The 21,521-nt window shown below is 39.8% G+C and overlaps 1 protein-coding gene across 2 annotated transcripts in view; it reads left to right on the top strand.

The window, feature by feature from the left end:
• Nucleotides 1-20,427, top strand: part of LOC124158875 (zinc finger protein 180-like) — a 35,945-nt gene extending 15,518 nt beyond the window's left edge. For both annotated transcript variants that reach the window (XM_046534271.1, XM_046534272.1), the window contains exon 2: nucleotides 16,976-20,427. In XM_046534271.1, coding sequence (XP_046390227.1) covers nucleotides 16,976-18,249 — 1,274 coding nt within the window. In that variant the 3' untranslated portion in view covers nucleotides 18,250-20,427. The remainder of the gene's footprint in view (nucleotides 1-16,975) is intronic.
• The last annotated feature ends 1,094 nt before the right edge of the window (nucleotides 20,428-21,521 follow it).

The raw sequence follows: 21,521 nt of genomic DNA, 5'->3' as shown, positions 1-21,521 counted from the left end.
GTGATAGAGTGATAAAGAATGGAGTGTCATTTTAACGCACAACAGTGACTCTAACCGTGACCAAGAATTGTTCAACTTCATCACTTCTATCATCCCAATGGTATGACATCCTTATGAGGATGACATCGTCGCAATTATAGTTCTAATGCCGTGCCTAAAGATGGGTGCGCCAAGTATTTCTTAACTGGGTTTCTTTGAAAGAAATACTTCTTATGCGTTAAATTTAATCCAATTTATCTGACAGAATTGTTGCAAGCCTTGATTCGATGAAATGTTTCGGATTGAAGTCTTCTCATGCGTTAAAAAGCTACCTTTTGACAATTCTATTCAAAACAGAAGTCAGAAATGTGTGGAGGTGGAAGAATGTGCTCAGTCAGCAATTGAGAGTATATTTTTGAATTTAGAGTTTTATATTAAAAGATAACGTAATATATTGGAAGGGGGGAAAGCGCTGGGTTCAATATTGCGGTTGCAAACGGAATGCTAATCTGCCCCAATGGTCAGGAGCTGCCTTGAGCCGCTGAACTATGTTTGGGGGGCATAAGAGGTACTGGGATGGTGGGAACACCAATAATTCCATGGGCGAGAAGAAAGCCAGAAAGAGCAAAAACACCAAAAATTATATTATCCCAATGGTAGATTTCTTTTTTTTTTCACTCACCTTTTTCATAACTCTGCACGACGTTTTTGTGGCACATGAGTTATTTCTTCCCTTAGAAACCCGTGTCACGCTGACTCGGAATTAAAGAGTCGGAATGAGAACATCGTCGTTTCCCTTTTGGGGAATGGTAATTCCATCAGAATGCCTAGGCGGCGTTTATGCGTAAAACACTCTTTGCCTACGATTTGCAGCTATGCTTCTCATAAAACTTTGGAAATTTATTATAAATAATTTTGAATCATTATTTTGTAGATTACCAAAACACCAACTAGTCTGGCTACTAGAATTGGCTTCTTGCAAGCAGTGACGTCATGGCAAAATTATCAGTGCCGGAACGAACTTTTCTAAACTTTTTTACAAGTGAAATACTACTCTGTGTTTCAATTACTTCAGCAAATACAGAATAAACAAATTGAAAAATATTTTTATTATGGTTAAGAATAATGTTAGAAATTTTGAGGCACCAAAATTGATGCAAAAGTTATTTGACCATTATGTCTTTTGTTAACCAGTGCCGGAACGGCGTTCCGACGCGTTCCGCCACCATGACACCCCTGCTTGCAAGCGTAAACAGTACTATCAGAACGCAGATGTTCGAGGAACAAGTCATCGTGGCTACCTGAACTTATATGAAATTTCAGATTTATATTTTGCCGATATTTTTCTTATGTTGCGCGCATTTGGCTTCGGTGGAGCGTTAATTAACTGGAAAGAATAATCTTTTCACCGTTACCCAAAGTTAGAGGGCATAATCCTCGTTCAGGATTTAAACAATTCCTGTTTATTCCACGTTTTTCCAATACTCTAACCTGACAGCTTTGTTAGGTGGGAAGGGAAATAAAAACTCATCAGCGATGAAATAGGTATGTAATTTTCCCGGTCTAGTCCAAAATTTCCCATTTAAAACTCACACTGTTGCAGCATGGCAATTTCAACGCAACCAATAAGGCACTATTAACTACCATCCCTTCAGGAAGAAAGAATACCTATGACCGTAGTTTTTAGTACCACATTGGTTGCGAAGAAATTGCCATGCCGCAACATTGTAGGAAATTTAAATGGGAAAATTTGGAATTATCTATGTGAAAGCATACGAAATACTAGGTTCTAAACCCTCGATATTTACCAAAGCCGCACATACTCTGGTATTCCATCCCCACTTACCCTTGCTTCGCCATCCTTGTGCCGTTAAGAAAAATGAATGTTCCGAGTCTTGCACCGGAACCCGTGACCCGTGGTGATGGCATGCCGGAAGGGGTAGGGGATCACGCGAAAGATACACGAGGGTTGGGCCCACGGATGCATGCGTGAAGGAGTTGAGACAGCTGCGCCCGCCGCGGGTGCGGCACCCCAAGGTACGAGGGGGAATGGTCGCAGGGTGGCGGCAGAAAAAAATCTGACTCACGCACTTTCCGGAAGGCTGGGTCACAGGTTGGGTTTATACCACAGGCGACGAATAATCGTGAATCGAGATAAGACACACATCAGGATGGTTATTCTGTATTTCCGAGTGAAAATGACCGCATTCGGAGAGCTGTCGGATCTTCAAATTCGTTGCTCGAGTCAACAACAAAAACCAACCGAAGGGAATAAAAATTCTATGAATGTCTCGATTCATAGCAGAGATTATCTTCTCTTTCTTATTCTTCTTTCCAGGATTAGGTTACTAAGCCTGCTCCGGCTCCACATTACCATCTTTTTATTGGTCTTCCAACACTTCTCTTGCTAATTGGTTGATATTCCATTGCTTGTTTTTGGAATTCTTTCATATGTCAGACGAAGTATATGTTCCTTCCATCTGTGTTTGTATTCTTGTAATTTATCAGTGACTGCCTGGACACCCAATTCATCTCTTATTTGAGTATTTCTTAATTTATCCAATTTTGTGCAGCCTTTCCGACGATTCAATCTGCATTAATTCATTCTTTTATAGTACCCATTATTCTGATCCGTAGAGTACAGTAGGGACTGCCATCACTTGATAAAATTTTATTTGTGTTTCTTTTCTCGTTTTAGTTTTTAGAGTTCTTCTAATTGTGCTACATATTCTCTGGAAAGTTTATTTTTAATATCTTTGTCCTCGTCATATGTTATATCGCAACCTAAGTATTGGAAATGCAACTCTCGCTCCAGGACTTGATCCTCAGTAACAAGTTTTGTTCGTACCGGGTTGCTTCCTAAAATTGCTATAGTCTTTGTTTTGGTTTTTGAAATCCTCAGGTAGTATTGTTTAATCAAATGGTACAGTCTGTGTACTGCCATCTGTAGTTTATCTAACGATTTGATCGTTGGATTATTCTTCCTCATAGAATAATCCTCCAAGGTCGTTAGTATATTAATTGCGTTTGCTTGGTTTCGCTTATAGTAGGGCCCGCCCGCCTTGTGACGGTGCGGGAATCCTCGTCCCTTCCCTTCCTTCCCCGTCCTTTCCCTGGAGGCGTCGTCGGGCTCCCATCGCGGCGGCGCCTCCTTTCCTTGTTCCTTCCGTCCTTCCCCTTCTGGTGGCAGAGGAGAAAAGCTAATCGCTTATAGTCCCTGCCCCAGGAGTGTATCCCGCGAACCCGACCCAAGGGTTTCGTTCCTATTGCTATCTGTAGTTTGTCCTCTATATCTTGTACTACAACCTGGTCGTCAGCAAACAGCATTGTATTTAAGTACTGTGATGGTCCCAATTCTATACCTGGTGCTACACTATTCTCCTTCCATATTCTCAGAACGTCATTATATAGATTAAACAATGTTGGGGATAAGCTGCAACCCTGTCTGACTCCTTGGTTAATGACAACCTTCTCTTTAAAAGGGTTAAATAATTTATATACGGGCTTTAGCATTGAATTCAGTTCACCTTCTCTTAGTCATGACGCCACGATTACGAAACTGGCACCAATAAGTGCCGTTAAATAAGTTTACACTTTTAACTAACACCAATAAATGCAGTAAATTTGACATCTTGTAGTGACAGAGCTTATATGCATAGTAGCTTTTAGATTTTCCGCTCAGAACTAAGTCAATTTTAATTTTTCTGCTGACCGGCACAGTTGTTGAAACCAATCTGTATTTGATAGCTCCGTAACTTTCCATAAAAATATCGAAATTCAGTAGCATGCAATGTTGATAATTAATTCATGGTTAAATAAAAACACAGTACTATTCCACAACCTTATATTTTTGCAGTCTAAACGCCTAAATCTATTGATTTTATTCGTTGATAATTAATATGAATAATGGGGGATTGTTTTCAAAAAGGGGATGGAGGGTGTAACTTCGTTTTTTTCACGTATCTCTAACCTTCAAATAATTCCGATTCGGAGAGTTGGCTCAGCCATTAATGTCAGGCGAGTTAAGAGAGGCGGAGAGCGACGAGCCAGAGAAAATAACACTTTTGTGCCCTCACTCGTGGTAAGAAGCGTAGCAAAGTGGATACCAACGAAACTGGTGAAATAGCTAAGGATTTCATGAAGGGATACAGAGAAAAAATTACGCGTCGCATTTTGCACTATCCACAAGATAAAAATTGATAATAATGAAGCGTTAGGGATTTATTCAGATACACACGTTTGAATGAAATACCCTACTTTATCTCAGCAGTTCGCATAAACGCAATTGCAGGAATATGAACGTGCTAAAAACTCGCTGAAAGGCAAATACTGTATTTGCAAGTATTTTCGACAAATGTGTCGCAAATACTTGTATGCAATCGTCATCAGGAGAATTAAAAAAAAATTTACAATGTACCAAAACAAAAATGAAAATAGTAATAATAAAATATTATTCTCGGATTCCAGAAAGGCGACTTTTATATGCACTAGCAGGTCGTTATTAGATGGTATCATTGATTTTAATTTACGTAACTATGGTAATTATTTTTAATAGTATTAATTTAGTTTTGATGCTGCGAAGAATTTCTTGATGCATTGATTTCATATAGTATCATTACTATTTAATAAATGATTGTGTTTCTAATCCAGCTTGGAATTATGATTAAAAGTTGAAAGCCAGAAGTAAATTATTTTGTTCCAATTAACAAATTTTCATTTTACGAGGTAGTATAACACATTTTGAGATAACGACGCTATTATAAAGGACAAGTTTTCATAAAATACCTGTTTTTCAAGGCAAAAAGAGTATTCAATTATGAATACTATATTTCCCACTCTATATGTGACATGAAACTTCCCCTCATTGGCCTAAAATTCAGGGTTAGTATTGAAGCGAATTCTCACTCACTGTCAGCATAAAATAGAACATATTACGGTTAGCCAATGTATCACAACGATTTCGTCGACCACCTTCCCTTATCAATGGGGTCCTTCACTCAGACCTGAAATAGCCAATCATCGAAAGACTTGGGAGGAAGGAGGGTTGAAATGGGTTACGACGAAAAGAATATCTATTATTCAGCCATTCTCTCATAAGTTAAAAATTAAACAACGTGAAAGTTGGCGTATTCTTCGCATGAGTTTTGACGTCATTAGAGTTCCGGTTCATTGACCTGTTTAGGGATAACTACACATAGTGGGGAGGATTCGGTAACAGAATTTAAAATACAAACGAACCGCGCGAGACCGAGGAGTAGCTCTAAGGAGGTGACTCGCTCGGAAGGAATGTGTGACGTCATCAACTTATATGCGAAAGGGCTAAGGGAGACATCGCTAAGAGAATTGAAAATACCAACGAACCACGCGAGGCCGATGAGTAGCTCTGAGGCGGTGACTCGCTCGGAACGAATGCGTGACGTCATCAACTTACATGCGAAAGGGCTAAGACCGACGATCTTTTCCGCTAATATCTCGAAAAGTAAACTATCTACGGAAAAAGAAACGAAAAAAAACATGAGGATCGGGTTGGTGTGGTGGCCAGAGTGCTAGGTTCCCAACCTGAGGATTCGGATTCAAATTACGGCTGTCGCGGATATTTTTCATTCACTGCCTGATCCCTGCTTGAGGGCTTCGTGGAAGGCACAAGTACATCACTCGGTCCGTCGGATGGGACGCTAAGGAAGGTTAGATGCCAGGTTTCCATCCACATTTCTTTCATTTCACTTCCTTCGTGGCCTAAATGGCCTTAGTTTTCGGCCACCTCAAATCATACCAAACGGAAAAATATTGGCATATATTTTTTTAAACTATTATTCTACCAAAAATTTACGATATTGGTGGATGATCCCTTTCCCACCACGTCTCTTGTAAGCTGTCCTTCTTCCCTATCGCTTCAGTGCCTCCCATAAACCTCCTCTTCCCCCTCATCCCCCATCCAACATTAAACACTCCCTCCTTCCAACCACCCCATAGAACCGACAGCCTGACTCTGTACTATTTCTGTAACCTTCCTTAGCACCGACACGGGGGGGCGGGGAGGAGGGGGTTGAGGAAGGGAGGAGATTTTTTGGGGGGGAAAGAGAGGGTAGGGGTAGCAGTCTTCCTAAAGAATGGCAGCTGAGAGCCGTCGTCGGGTTGGATAGAATGTGGGGGCGAGGATTTGCGATGCTGCATCACTGGATTTCAATTCCAAGGCATGATCATGGACGTCCGCCTCGAATGGGATACGATGACTGATTGGTCAGAAGTTTCCCATGATAAATATGTTTATATGAAAAATGAGTGAAATTTGAATAAGAGGTTGATGAAAAAAATCATGTAGATGAGCGATTTGGCAAAATTGGCTAATGATTTTTCTTCTTTGGAATTTTCGCACGTTATCTGCACTTGCGGGCGACTCCTGGAAGGTACGGAAAAGGCCACAGTTGAGGGCCCAAGAAGCCTGGTGCTGCAAGTACAATTTTTATAAATTTCGAAATAATTGCAGATACGTTTTGGTGGAGTACACAATATTGTTGTGGTTTACTTTTCACAGCAACAATGCGTACCCCACCAACCATTATCTACACTAATCTCCAAAATTATTAAAGCTGCAATTGTACCTTTTGGCTTCTGCGATCCTAAGCTATTCCTTGAATATTTATCTTCTTGTTGCAAGAATGGCAATGAGTTTTTTTTTGGGCACGTCGACTCCTAAGGTCGTTTGCAGCGCAAAAGTTCTATTGACTGATCAATTTTAAATAATTAAATACAATAAATATACCAATTATAAACGCTACAGTTAAAGAAGTCTTTTCCCCATGAGGAGGGGTTTAAAATTTTGAAACACTTTTGTCGACTTTTATTCTTTAAACGTCTATATGCTCCTGCCTGTTGAGTCAGTAGTCCAGGATCTGCCACCTAGATATACGGAAAGCAACCTAGATGTAACGTCTCTCTAATGGTGGAAACGTTTCTTTTTTTTTTGGACCAAGAACTTGAATTATTTTTTGCGTGACCATTGATGTATTTAAACCTATTTCGATTCTGTATTCACTATCTTTCGATTCACTATGTAGCTAGTATGATCGGAAAAAATCATAACTTTACTCAGAACAGTAGACTCACGTACTGTCTGGTAAATTCCCAAAGTACTGCGTTTTTTAAAAGAGGTTTTCTCTTCGGTGAACTCACGTTCGTTGTGCACTACTCTCCAAAGGAAGCAGTTACACTCTTACCACCGTGCGGGGTTCCTCGCTGCAATCCCATTCAAAGGGCATGTATCCATAAGCCTTGAAAACAATTTTATGATAACAAAATTGAATGATTTCCCAAGCATTAACATGGATGTCTTTTATGCTCGAGATTATTCGCGAGGTGGTCAGATAAGTATTTACTCAGCTTCACTTAAGATGGGGGAGTACCATCCTTCCATTGTTTACAGCCTGGTTTAAAGTCCAACACGCCATTACATGTGATTATACGCGCGGCTCCGGGGTCATCCTTTATTACCGTATGTGATCCATGGTGTAGTGAAATACCTGATTATTTACAACTGTAAAGGTTGATTTAAAAAGAAATACACTTATTACCAAGAACATTCAAACAAAATCATTGGATTCAACGATTAATGTTGGGGAAATTTTAAACACCCAAAATTCATTGACTCTTTCAGAACCGAATCATTTCTAGTCAAAAAATTATCATTTTTTCAGATATTTACTCGTTTATGTACACGGAATAGTGATAATACTGGAGTATTCGTGACGGCAAATAACATAACTCGTTCACTCAAACATAGAAGGGTTTACAAAAAAGAAAAAAAAATTGTTTAAAAGAAAAAAAAAGAAAAAATATATAGTTATTGCTTATCATAAATTCTTCCCGCCCGTACTTTTGAATGAAAAAGTTTTCCTTGCCCACTCTGGTACAATAATAGCATTGTGGGCTTAGTCAGACTATTGGAGAAAAAATTGTTGCGACACTATTCTTATGAAATAATGTTTACATTTCACTAAGAAGCAGATTGTGAAAATAATACATATACGATATTTTTTTATAACTTTTATTCTTCATCACCGATGAATTTCCCGGTGGTTTTGGACATAAGATGATAGACCCAAATGACAAAAAATTAGGTTATGAAAAAGGAATTGAATAATTTAGAAGCATTGCATCTACTGTTAATTAAATATGCTATGAATCAAAAATATTCCCATCCTTGATCTATATAAGTCTACCCTTCGCAAAGACCTGCGAAAGAATAGCCAGAGAAAGCAAAAAATGAGCGGAACTTATGAGAGGGAGAATTTCGAAAATCACAGCGATTGGGGCGACGCATGGGGGTAAATAGAGGAGACCTAAACGCGAGGGTGAAAGAAATCAGACCGGAAGACGAAATTGTTTTTTCTTTCTTTTACGAAAACCATGGGCCAAGTTTATTTTTCTGTTATTAACGGTTGTTTACTTCGTCCACGGCCGATACCCCGAAGCCAAAACATCTCTTGTTTCCGACTCGCAGGAAGGTTCCTCTTTGTTTTCTGTGCCAGCAGTCTCTCAGATACGGCAGAGATACGTCGAGATGAGATATACCCCAGTGTTCGTAAAGAAAAATTACTCGTGGCCAGGTAAAAGTGGAATCCTCTGTAGTAATTGCTTATAAATAATTCTTCCAGTGCGTAGTTTTGATTTAAATATTTTTTCTTACCAACTCCGGTCTTAAGCCTGAATCACACGATCATTTTTTTCGTCGCGAAAAGTGATCACTAGAGCGATCGCTTTTCGCGACGGGAAAAGTGATCGCTTCAGTGATCATTTTTCTGAATCACACGGTCCCTCCCGTCGTCGCCTTTCGCATCGCCATTCGATATCACAGCTCGCTGTCATAGGACCCACATAACGAAAATATATAGCGTATTTGTTTATCTATATAGTTCCCACTGGGAGTGCGTTCTGATTGGCTGATACTTATGGGGTTTTAGTGACGGTTTTAGCGACGGAAAAAGCGACCGGACGAATGATGAAAAATAGTGATGGGAATCCTCATCGCGATCATGATCGCGAAAAACAATTGCCGGCGACGATCATTTGCGAGTGATCACTCTAGTGATCGCAATAGTAATCACTGGGAAATGACGGATAAAATTATCGTGTGATTCAGGCTTTACCGAAATCACATTGCGCAATTTCGGCAGGAACGGCGTTCCTGTACCTCTTTGGGAAAATTGGGTGGTGTCAAACATTTCATCGATTTTTTGTACTTGGTAAAACAAGATTCCTCTTTTAAACTTTAATTGCAAGTTTAAAAATATCGAAAGTTTTACGGGGAATTTGCAAATCTTGTGGACTAAATGTGCTGGTATGCGTTGCGGTAAAAAATTGGAAATCAAGCGGTGCTACATCGTCTGGTCTCGGGTGAACTATTCTGGTTTTACGTCAGAGCTTCTTTTAAGTCCCACTGGACTTGCCACAAATCAGATAACGCGATACAGGAATAGGCTAAGAGGAATGTAAAAGACCGCCCGGGATGATTTCATCGCGGGCGAGCCTCGAGCTGTAAAACCCGATGCGTAGCTCATCCACCCACGCGACGCGAACTAACAGAGTACGACTGATTGAACATCCCGCATTTAATAATCTTACACATCCAGCACGCTAAAATGTTAGCGCACATAAAGTGAAATGAAATTTTTATACGAGATAGTAAATTTAGTATTAACCTCAAAAGAAAGTACTCCTTAATATATGTTAGAACATGGTAAATAACTGATACAAGGCACTCAAGGTACGAGCTTTTCAATATGAATATCTATTTATCTATCTAGGAGTAAACAAAGGGATATTTCATATACTTTGGAGTAAGCAATGGCGCAGAAGAATACAATTTTTAGTGTTTCATTGCCAGCATAAGGTGTAAGATATATATCACCAAAATCGTTTACGCCGTGTGCTACCATGGTAAAACCTCTTTTCTCTCAACAATCAATCCCATCTCGAGAATTAGCTGACCAATTTTGTGCAAAAGGGTTCAAATACTTCGAGTGTTACACCGATTAAGGGTGAGTAAATACTGTATAAGGCAAATTCAAACCATGAATTTATACCATAAGAAATAAATAGGTATTAACAGTCATTCAGCAATTAAAGGAGAATTGGAGACATGAAAGTGGATGGACTTTACCACTGATATAAGTCGAAATGATCCCAAAAAGATCTAATATGTCGATCATAATCACACATTTTGCCAATATTGAGGTCAAACTATTGCGCTTTATTCGTTGCTCATGCCGCAAAAATGCCGCAATTTGGCCCATATAACTAAGTTGCATAGCGACAAGTGTGACATTTAAATGCTCGTCTGGCTGCCTTTTATTTGATCGCCTGGGGCAAGGTAACGCAAGACAGTGTGATTCTTCGATAAATTTAGTTCGATCGCCCTTTAAAGGTTAAAGAGAATCAAAATTTCGCGAATAATTCGTGTTTTGCTTCAAGTAATACCCTTAATCTAAGTTTCAATTTTCTTACGACTTGTACTTTTGACTAATGGATTGCTTTTTAAAAATAAGAATTTAAATATCTCCCTAAATTTTGGTCTTGGTCCCAGCTTGGATAAAATTTAACGGTCAGTATAGTTGCGATCACCTAATGTTCCGTTTGTCTGATGCCAATCATTACGCAAATAAAATCAGAGCAGAGCAATGAAAATACTTCTGCCGATAACCTTTGAATACATCGTACTAAAACGCGTAAATTGTTGAAACCACTATTGGAATCCCTTTACAACTACGAGATAGTAATAAAGATCAAAATCTTGATGGACATCCACAGCAGAACTCCCTCCAATCATACTCTCCAATTAAAAGGCGAGTTAAGCTCAAATAAGTCATCCTATTTTCCATACAAGAGGCTTCGGCTATATCTCATTCCCAGTTCTTCAAAATTTGAAGTGCTTTGCATGTTCTGATTCATTCTCGTTCCCGAGTATTTTTTATAACATTTAAACGGGAGATCGTAAAATTATAAATGCTTAAAAGCACACAAAAATCATCCATGATCGTTTTTTTTAGCGAATGCATCCTTTTATGTTACATGTTATGAATCGAAGGCCATTCCTTAGACATATTGGATTTATGGTTCCACTGGATTTGCAGAACGGCATGCGAAGCAGGTCTAAACGGGACACAACAATGAAAGCAAACTTCAGTTCGAAACATGGCTGGCTCGAGATTATTTCTCCGAAAGTCGAGTGCAGTCAGAGACCAAGACAGACGACACTCTAGGAAACTTGGCTCTGGTCCCACGAAACGAAAACAACCACGTTCCTCACACGTGGTGGCACCTTCACTTGTTCCTCGAACACCAGAGGATTGAGCACGATAGATCTAGCCGGAGCCCTCCTTGATCCCCATAGTTCGGGACATTTTTAATCCAGCACAGAGAGGTCTGAGTTGGCAGCACTCAAAGCTGTCGAGCCAAAGTCTGGTGAAGCAATAGAACGTAATTTGAAGGTGGATGAGCTTGAGCGCTGAGTCCCAGAAGCCAATCTTCTAGAAATACGGAGGAGGCAGCTTTATAGGCAATACGTCGAAGCCGGCGCTAAACAACACAATTATATGGAAAAAGATGATTCTTGTTGATAATAAACTGTGCAACTATGCAAGTAAAATAAAGTACCAAGAGAATACACCAGTTACAAAGGGACAGCCTGAATAAGAAATTAAATGACCAAATATGAAGAAGCACGTAATTATTAGTGAGGGCATTCATCTATGGCTTGAGATAAAGGTCGGCGGGAATTGGGAACAGAAGATGTCATAGACGCTGTAAACTGGAGATGAAAAAAAGAAATCGGAATGAAGTGAGCAGGGGACAAGGGGAACAAAAAAAGATCGCACTCAGGAAAATAAAACCAGGATGAGTAAGTCACATGTCCAAACAGTGGCGGATACATATGGGGGCCCGCGCCACCCCCTTGCGGGTAGCTTTGCCGAACATTGAAGAACCACAATTGTAATTTCATATCATATGATCATCAATCAGATTAACATACGAATGTATCATTTTATTCTATATGCGTATAATCATTTTAAACAAAACTATCTTAACCTTTGCATGCAACTTGATTATTATTTTTTACGATAAAAGTAAAGGTAGCTCAAAATATCATTTTCGCCCCTTGAGTGTTTTCTGTATTCGTTACTGAGTCCAAATTATAAATGTGACAGAGAAAAACGAAAGGACTCTCCGCGAAAAAGACTAGAGGGATTAATACCCTGGTGAAAAGAGGAGTGTAAAAAAATAGCAGTGAAGGAATACCAAATGAAATCGAGATAATATGTAAGTTTGTCAATAAATTATTAGGTCTCGACACTAAATAATGATATCCTTTCAAGTTATTTTGCTATTGCTTTTCATTGACAACCATAGTATTCTTCTGAAACACTTCTTCACCCTCATAAATGTAAAATTTCATTCACAAAATATAATTTCTTTGCAAAAATATTTCCTCAGTGATAGAGCGAGTTTATTTAATGAATTAAATGAAGTAAGACAAGAAAACTCTCGACGTGAGAAAAACAGGCGAATTCAAAAAGTCACCAACGCAACGTCACCTTAAGTGAAAAGTCCCTCTAGTAATTTGGCGTAATGATTAAGGCGACCCCGTTGTGGTTCCTAATTTTTAAACTTATTTTCTACGCGACCCCGAAGTCAACGCATGACTAACTCTAATTGCTCTTCCTTTTGTCAACACTAAACCCAAGGCTGAAAGCCGAATATCCCCCAGGACCTTGACTACAAACTGAGCTATTATCGCCGGTGGAAATAATGGAAAGCGTTAAAAGAGGTCTTAATTTCGTTTTTGTTTCTGGTAAAAAAATCACCAGACGATTCTCGCCGAGTTGATAGGGTGCACACAGGGGTAGCTTACATCGCGGCGGTACACAGTGCGAGGAAGTGGCCCCGAGCCAAGAATCCCCTACTCACCCCATCACCTTCTCCTTCCACCGAAAAGACGGCGCCGAAGGCGTCTGCTGGCGTCCAACATATCGGTGGAGCGACGCCAGGGAGGGGGGAGGCTGGCCCGGGCGGGAGAGGCAGCCACCGGCGGCAACTTGCTGGATCGCGAGACGGCAACGTGCCAGCGGCCACCTTACGGCCCACTAGAGACAAGATGGCGGAGCCAGAGCACGTGAAATGGCGGACGACATGAGATATTATTGGGTGGCTGGAAGAAAGCGAAATGGAAAGATCAACAGAAAGCTGAATTAATTTTTTTCGGAACTTCTACGTAGTAAGTTGCTCTACGATCGCTAGATTACCGAACAAAGAATCTTTGCTTGTCATCACCGTTAATACGACATTGTGCCATTAAGTAACCATTTGAGATAGCGAGAAAAACATTGAATATACTTGAGAGCGCCAGATTCGACAAATGAATATTTATATACTGGAAATTCATTCATAGTTGGCACAACTGAGGTGAAGAGTACCTACTGGGTCATATTTCGTGGCGGGGACGAAAGTTAAAGAGGGGTACCAATAATGATGAATGAATGATTGGCAGTCATAAAGCAGGCATGTGAAGGGAATGTGGTCGTGAAGACTGTAGCACTTTAGACACAACTAGTGATGCTTCGAGTGCAAATTTTAGCCCGCTTTTTTTAATTTAAATTTTAATTTAGAGGAGGAAACAGGGTAGGTACGTGATCAAGTAGAGGATGTCTTAGGTATATTCCACGTAGGAGAACTCTAGTAGAGATACGGGTAAATTTTATCAGAAGCGCCACGTAGGTAACTGGTTCAATTCGATTAAAATTTGTGGTAGTTAAAGAATTATTCATTCTGCGATCATCTCCATATTGCAGTATTTTCCCAATCCGCAAATATCCCGATACACTTTTCAGGGTACTTCTAAGAAGTAAATAAAAGAGTAAGGGTAATATCTGAAGAAGGCCATTCCTTGACGGGTATTTGCATAAAGAAGAAAAGATGACTGTTCATTACTTTTTTCTCGTAAATAGTGGGTGGAAAGGTTGCCATCGATTATCGATGGACTTTCAAGTATATCCTGTCAATGAATCGCCAGGTTGCTTACATCTGATTCATGTCTGATCTCATAATATTTCGCGAATGGTTTTTGTCAATGCGATGCATCAATTATCTGCATTTTTAATGGATTAAACGCCTTTTTTTCCTTCCCTTGAAACAGCTTTTTATTACCCTATTATAGAGGAGATTTACGACATAATCATTGAGTCTAATACCCCTGTTTAAGGTTTACCCCACAGGATAGTGAACAACTCCAGAAATTCCTCTGCCCTTTAGGATTCTGAAAAAAGATGGCTCGAATACTCTGATTCGAAAAACGAATGTTTGGAGTCACGGACCGCGATTCCATGAGGGCAAGTGGTCATATAAGGCGCTGGCATCCACCTCGATGGAATGCAGTGGAGTAGACTGCTCAAGGGCAGAGAAGGGCGTGGAGCGAAGGAGGGAGATGGAAATAGAACTTAATGCTCATGGTGCTTGTGAAACAGGACGAAAGACAAAGACGCACGATGCTAATCGGTAAAGCCTCCTCTTACAGGGCCTTCAACTCTTCAAGTAAATTAAAAAGATTGCGTCGGTATCTTCTGAGAAAATTTATCACCGATACAGGTCTTCTTCCTAATTTCTCTTGGGGTGAGTAATGACAGCGACGTTATAATACATTTTCTTCCTAAAATCATCATTAATAATCGTCGATTAATTAATAATCGTCGATAGTTTCTATTTTTCGTCCAAAAATCGTAATTTGGCATATTGCATTCGCTCCTGACTCTTGGAGAAGTAAATATTCTTAAGTTATCATCTGGAACTTTACCCCTCAAGATTTATCCCTATTTGAGCATCACTAAGAATTCGCTTCTAGTGCATCTACTGTAAACAGGGCCGGTGTGGCTACGTCGGCTGGTCCGCAATCGCCAAGGGCCCCGAGCTCAAGGGGCCCCCACAACGCTCGCGTCTATCGCGTAGGTATATGAAAGGCGCTATAAAAAAAGACTCAGGTCACTTGAACCAAGGTTTATTTGCAATTAAATATTCTGCGAACTCATTAGTTGCTTTATTTATAATATACTATGAGTAGAAAGATTACATTAAATATAAATAAAATAAAGGTGTCAGAAGATAAAAGAGAAACTGATTCTTTTTTGAGAGGGTTTTTGGAATAAGTCAGTTTAGAAGGTTTCTAGATTTAGATCGAGCCTAGAAGCATTATAATTATTTGTAAAACTTAATGGTAATTTTCATAGCATTTTAGACCAACAAGAAGCAGACGGAAATCCCTGGAAATATTTAGCACTGGCTTCCTTTGTGATTAGGGATTGAGGTAACTCACATCCAATACCCTTTAACACTTCCCCATAAACCATCCGGCCCTACAGAGAAAGAGGGTTCATAAGGCTGAGGAAACATTTGGAGGCGTTACAAAGCCGTTCCCTTCAAATAAAGTTGGCAGTCAGTCGATAGTGTCTCCACCTGTTGTGGGAAGCACTCATTAAGAAATCCCGAAAATAAAAATCACGACTCCCCAACCCCCTCCACACGTCACCGCATCCGGACAACCAGAGATTCAGCTGCCCTACCGCAATGGCGGCGAGCCAATGAGGGATCAGCCAACCGCACACGTGCTTTGGCGTCAGGAACACCAATTATAGACACGCTGACGTCATACCCCATGTCCCTTAAGAAGGATTCACACTGAAGATGGCTCAGTGGAAGTCGTCTCCTTAAGATGGGATGGCGAAGCCTGGAATCTTAGATGTTAACGCAGGGGTTTCTGGGGTATCAATCCAAGAATAATTTTGTGGGCTTCCGCCCCTCCCCAGCCCCCCAGCCACAAAGGTTATTGAGAAATGTGCGTCACCTGCCTTCCCCATGCCTTCGACTGGTGTTCAAATTACACAGTTCCTTCGGGACACGCGAGTGCTATTTTAAAGGTGGTATCGGTGAACAATGCGTGCTTCCAACTTCAAGTGATGGCGTGTGGCACAGTCCGTGGTCATGTGAGTTATGCTCAAGTCAGTTAATGGACTCTGCAGGTTGCGTTAAAAATTTAACGGCGCAAGTATCACTGAACTACCAAAAATTATCGTCACCCCTTCATTAAGAAATATCCCATTCATTCCTCGGAGACTGAAAAAATTAATAATTTTTCCGGTTAATGGGACATTTGAACCAATAAGGGACGGTAATAACGGTTTATTGAATTCCATTCATGCACAGTGATCATTTTACTGTGTTTCATTCACTCCAAGTAATTACATGACATGAGTCCAGAATATTAAATTGCGAATTATATTTTGATATTATAAGTGGAATTATGGATTCCATCAACTTAATCCAAAAAAATAAACATTACCGATTAATTTTTATTGCAAACATTATTATTATAAATATTTAAATAGTCTGAATGGCAAAAAAATAGTTTCTTAAATACTAGTATTAATTGATCCTTCAAGCACCAATACTTTATTCATTCCTTATTTAACCGTTATTTTAATGCTTTTGAAATGCATTGAGATTGTTTACCAAAGTACTTTCCATAATCCATGGATCCAAACTCCATAATTAAGCGTTACTATTCGGTCAGACTGGTAATCAACACGAATCTAGGATTTAAAGTATATCAGTTACGATTTAGGAATGGACATCAACGAATACTGCCGGCAAACATAAATGAAAAAGGAACAGAATATCGAAACCCTTGGCCTTGTTTTACCCTGATTTCATTGTTCAAATCACGTTATGCGATCAAATTTAGGCTTAAAATTACTAAAAGTGTTGCTACCATAAAACAATGACCAATGAGAAATAATTTCCTAAATATTTTCCGCCAAATCACTTTGTTCCTCAAGTTGTAGCTGATATTAATTCTCAAAAAGAGAGCCAGAGTAAATCCACCAAAACCCGGATATTTCTACATAAATTTATGCTGCTATAGCTTATAATACAACGACTTCCATTACATTTTCAGAGAGCAGCCCGGAGCGAGGCGTGAGCGAAGCTGAAGGAGGAACCGGCGAAGCAGACACCAGTCATGGTACACCACCGAGGACTCACCGACACCAGTCACCCATACTCCACACCCTCACCTGTCACTCCAGTGGAGCTCTCAGATTGGAGTCAGCATGGACCACGCTTGCCAGCCGGAGGGCTTTCCAGCGAAGGGACGTCGAAGACTGCGCTAGCGATTGCCCAGAGGAACTTTACAACCTGACGAAACTGGCAGACGTGAGCTTAGCAGCGGCTGCTGGCCACGTGTTCGGCCCGAACACAACACCCAGCGTTGGTTCCAGTGACGGAGATCGACTGGACGATGATGATGAAGACGATGATGAAGGTAGCCGAGGTGGCGGAGAGATCAGGGATGACGATGAAGACTACGCAAGCTCACAAAGGTCGTCCTCTCCGAGGCAGAGGAGTAGCGGTGGGGAGTGCCATGGTTGTCCGGAGTGTGGCAAGAGGTATAGCACGTCCAGCAACCTCGCAAGGCACCGCCAGACCCACAGGTCTCTGGCTGACAAGAAGGCCAGGAGGTGTCCTCACTGCGACAAGGTGTACGTGTCCATGCCTGCCTTCTCCATGCACGTCCGAACCCACAACCAGGGATGCAAGTGTCCCTTCTGCGGAAAGTGCTTCTCCAGACCCTGGCTCCTTCAAGGTCACATCCGTACCCATACTGGGGAGAAACCATTCCGTTGTTCCGTGTGCGATAAGGCCTTCGCGGACAAGTCAAACCTGAGGGCGCACGTTCAGACGCACTCGAACGAGAAGCCTTACATTTGTGGCCGATGCGGGAAAGCTTTTGCGCTCAAATCGTACCTCTACAAGCACGAGGAGTCGTCTTGCATGAGGGTGCACCACGGAGGAACTGGAGGATCGGCATCAAAGTCGAACGATGAGAAGGAGGTGAGGTCCATTTCTGCTGGGAAAAAGAGTGCCCGTTCCAGCCAAGCTCAGGATCAATTCAGAAAACTGGAGCAGGCTGCCTCGAGTAACATTACGGTGACGCCTAATTCGGAGTTTCCCAGATCGCTGAGGGATGACAGTGGTACCAGCATGGCGAAACGAGGGTTGGACACGGGAGTGAACGAGTCTAGAGAAAGTGGCCTGGTGTCATCCATCCTCTTCCAGGATACAGTTCATCAACAACGGGACGACCAGCAACACTCCCATCACCCGTCACAGCACCACCATAACCTTTACGTGAACCGGTTACACATGATGTCGCCAGGAATTGCGGTCTGAGTTATCACTTCTATCTACACAAACACGCATAAAATATCTTACCAGTGGGGAGTGATGTGCAAAGTAGTGGTAGAGTTGCCTTGGAATTTCAAGGAATTTTTAAGTTTTAAGACCAATTTCGTCTCCAGGTTCAAGATATGGGAGCTTTTCAAAGCTAACATTCCGCACTATCATAACGTTTGGTCCATTGTCACAGATAATCGTAAGTAATACAGTATATGACGTTGTTTATAGACATATTCATCACCACATTTGGGGATAGTTGAAATATTACCCTATTTTCATATTTAAATTTTAAGAATCCGGCTTCATAGAGAACCACAATGCCCAAAGCGATAGCTTTGCAAAGAAATAAGATAACCAAAATATTTCTAGAAGACACTCATAAAGGGGAATGCTGGAATTCTAAATAAAGCCATATTTTTACTGACTACATTTTTTATTGATGGGCATTCGCTAGCTCCTTACATACGTTCTGTAGCTAATCGCTAGATGAAGAGTAATTAAGAGCTTTTTATTAGGATGAGAAAGGGAAATTAACAACAACTCCTCTGAATCTCAAGTTCAACAGCCTTTCGTGGACCATAATGTGTGCTTTCCTCACTGCCATACTTTTTTAACATATTTTAGTGGGACCACTACGATAAAATAACAATTAAAACAGAATTAATATATCCTTTTGCTCATTTCATTAAGATATATGCAGTTATAGCTATTTAAGAAACATTATTCTCCAGTCAAAATAACTGAACTCAGCCATGGATGGTCTGAGAAACTGAGAACTAAAAGCTATTTTATTGGAACAAAGAAGGATATGTTTATTGCACCGTTTCAATAAGTGTAAGAAAATGCAAATGACAATAATAGCAAATATTGTCATCGAGGCTTTAGATGAATGAAGCCGTCCAAAATTTTATCAAAACTAGCCAAAACTGAATTTTCTATTCACGTATGACGAAAATGAGCTAGAGACCACAACGGAAAGATGTAATGAAATAATTCAAAGAATGGTCGGCGAGAACGCACGTCAGACCTAATTAAGATATACTGGTAACATTACTAAAAAATTGTCAATAGGGTATGTCTTTGCTCTCACCCGAGTCCTGTTGTTGATGTTGAATTGGAGTTATTTATGATTTATATTTAAGAAAATAATTTTTAATTGAAGACACGAGGAATTAAGACTTCCTTTGCACCACGAATACCGTGCCATGATTTGGACAAAAACCAGGGATAATATCCAAAAAAACACACTAGAAAATGTGTAGCAATTGTTAAGCCTTTAGGGGCTTAGGTGAACATTGTGCCTTATCAAAACAGTGATTTTCTAGTCTTGAAACGTAGAATTACTTCTAATCTATGATTTAATTTAATAAATATGGACGTGGGATCAAAATGTAAAAATTATCTGTTCAAACCCCGGCTACCTAATTGGTAAGAATCTGTGCAATAACATGTAAGAAAATTCGTTCGATTTATAGTTATAAAAGCAGTCCAAATATTTTGACTCCTCTTCTCAAAATACAATAAAATAATTTTGATGTTCATAAAAGTAAAAATCAGATATCACTTTAGAGATCAGAGATCGAAGGAGACGCGTTTAACTGGTAGTTTTTGGGTTATTCAATTTGTAGAGGAACCAAAATATTTCGATTGTTTTTCAGACAAAACCGAACTAATGTATCAGTACTATACGCATGCCTCAGTTCTTTTTAATTTCATTCTTTGGGGTATTTAGTTGTCATTGAAATTATTGAATGCAAACGGACCTAATAGTATTATATGCATGATATATTTTGTGTGTTGTTTTTGTATCTTTAGAATACGTTCATTGATGCAAACATTATGTGGCTTAGTTGTGCCACAGAGTAAAAACAATGATACTTAATGGAGGCAAAGTGTGGGAAATGTGTACACAGCGTATGCTAATAATTTGGGAGCATAAGAGTAATGTACATTTTTAAGTTATCACAAAATTTATCCCAAACCATTGGCTGTACGGGATTGATTGAGGTATAGTACTCGGTAGAAATGTGTAATTGTGCTAAATGTGCTGGCAGAAGAGGAAAGATAAGAGCTTTGATTTTCTCCAAGTATTCAAGTATTTACAGTTTCGTATGCCTGTATTTAATTCAGTAACGCAAAAAAAACTGGTTCCTTTTGAGCCCATCCCATTCACGTTCACCACAGTTGTGTTTTCATTTATATTCTTATAAGTTTGTGTTTTCACCATTTAATTTAAGTTTTCCTTATTTATTCAATTTATTTTATTTAACAAAATATGCTTTTGTAATTACGCATCACGCTTGGTATCGTCGGAAAGATCTCAACTGCAAACGCTCCAGCTACGATCGCATAGCAGTATTTTGACGCATTGCTCGGATTTTAATTTCATCAAATAAACGCTAATCATTTCTCGAAATTCGACAAAAAATGGTTCTCGAATTAAAAATTTGTCACAAAAATGTGGCTGTCACCATTGTATTAACTCGCCGATTAGGTCTACTTGTTTATAGGAAAGTACCTTTATCATTAAAGAAATGCTGCTTTTGGCAAACAAATGTAATTAATTACGTCGTTGAACTTTTATATAGTTTTCACGTTATTATACGCGTATTTTATGCTAGTATGACCTATGACCATTGACCCATTATAACTCAATGCTGCTTCTAAGTACCATTAATAATGCTCAAATTTTCAGCTCTATTCAAGAAAGATGTAGATTACGTGTTCTTTTGTGCTGCAACGTTTAATGGCGAAAAATGTAGCTGCCGTAATAATTACGAATGGCTACAACATTTTCACATTTTTAAAATGATCAGACTTGAAATTTTCATTTCTCCCTGAAGCAGCTCTGGATTACGAAGGGTTTATGGGCACCTACATTAAGTCACTAAATAAACTCAACAAAATTTTCTCCAAGCATGCCTTGATTTTAGTAGCAGTTGCTGATATAAAATCAAAGTTATTTTGAATGGGCAATGGAGCAGTAGTATTTACATTGTAAAATCGTAATTACGTTGAATCAGCAAGAGTATACAAGGCATTAGCGAGCGAGGGGGGTGGGTGCACTGGTTAAAACCATTCCGAAATGATTGAGAGATATACAGCCTAATGTATCTGTTCCAAATGAACCTCTTTTCCCCTCAATATATCTACTCTCCAAATGAACCCCCTCTCAATTTTTCTTGGACTACGGCCTTGTGCATATACATCTTCATTATGAATATTAACGTAACTAAATAACTCTAAAATATCTCAATGATTAAGAA

This window comes from Ischnura elegans, chromosome 5, assembly GCF_921293095.1.
Source record: "Ischnura elegans chromosome 5, ioIscEleg1.1, whole genome shotgun sequence".
Classification (NCBI taxonomy): domain Eukaryota; kingdom Metazoa; phylum Arthropoda; class Insecta; order Odonata; family Coenagrionidae; genus Ischnura; species Ischnura elegans.
Note: the sequence above shows the minus strand (reverse complement) of the source record. Positions and strands in the feature narration are given on the sequence as shown.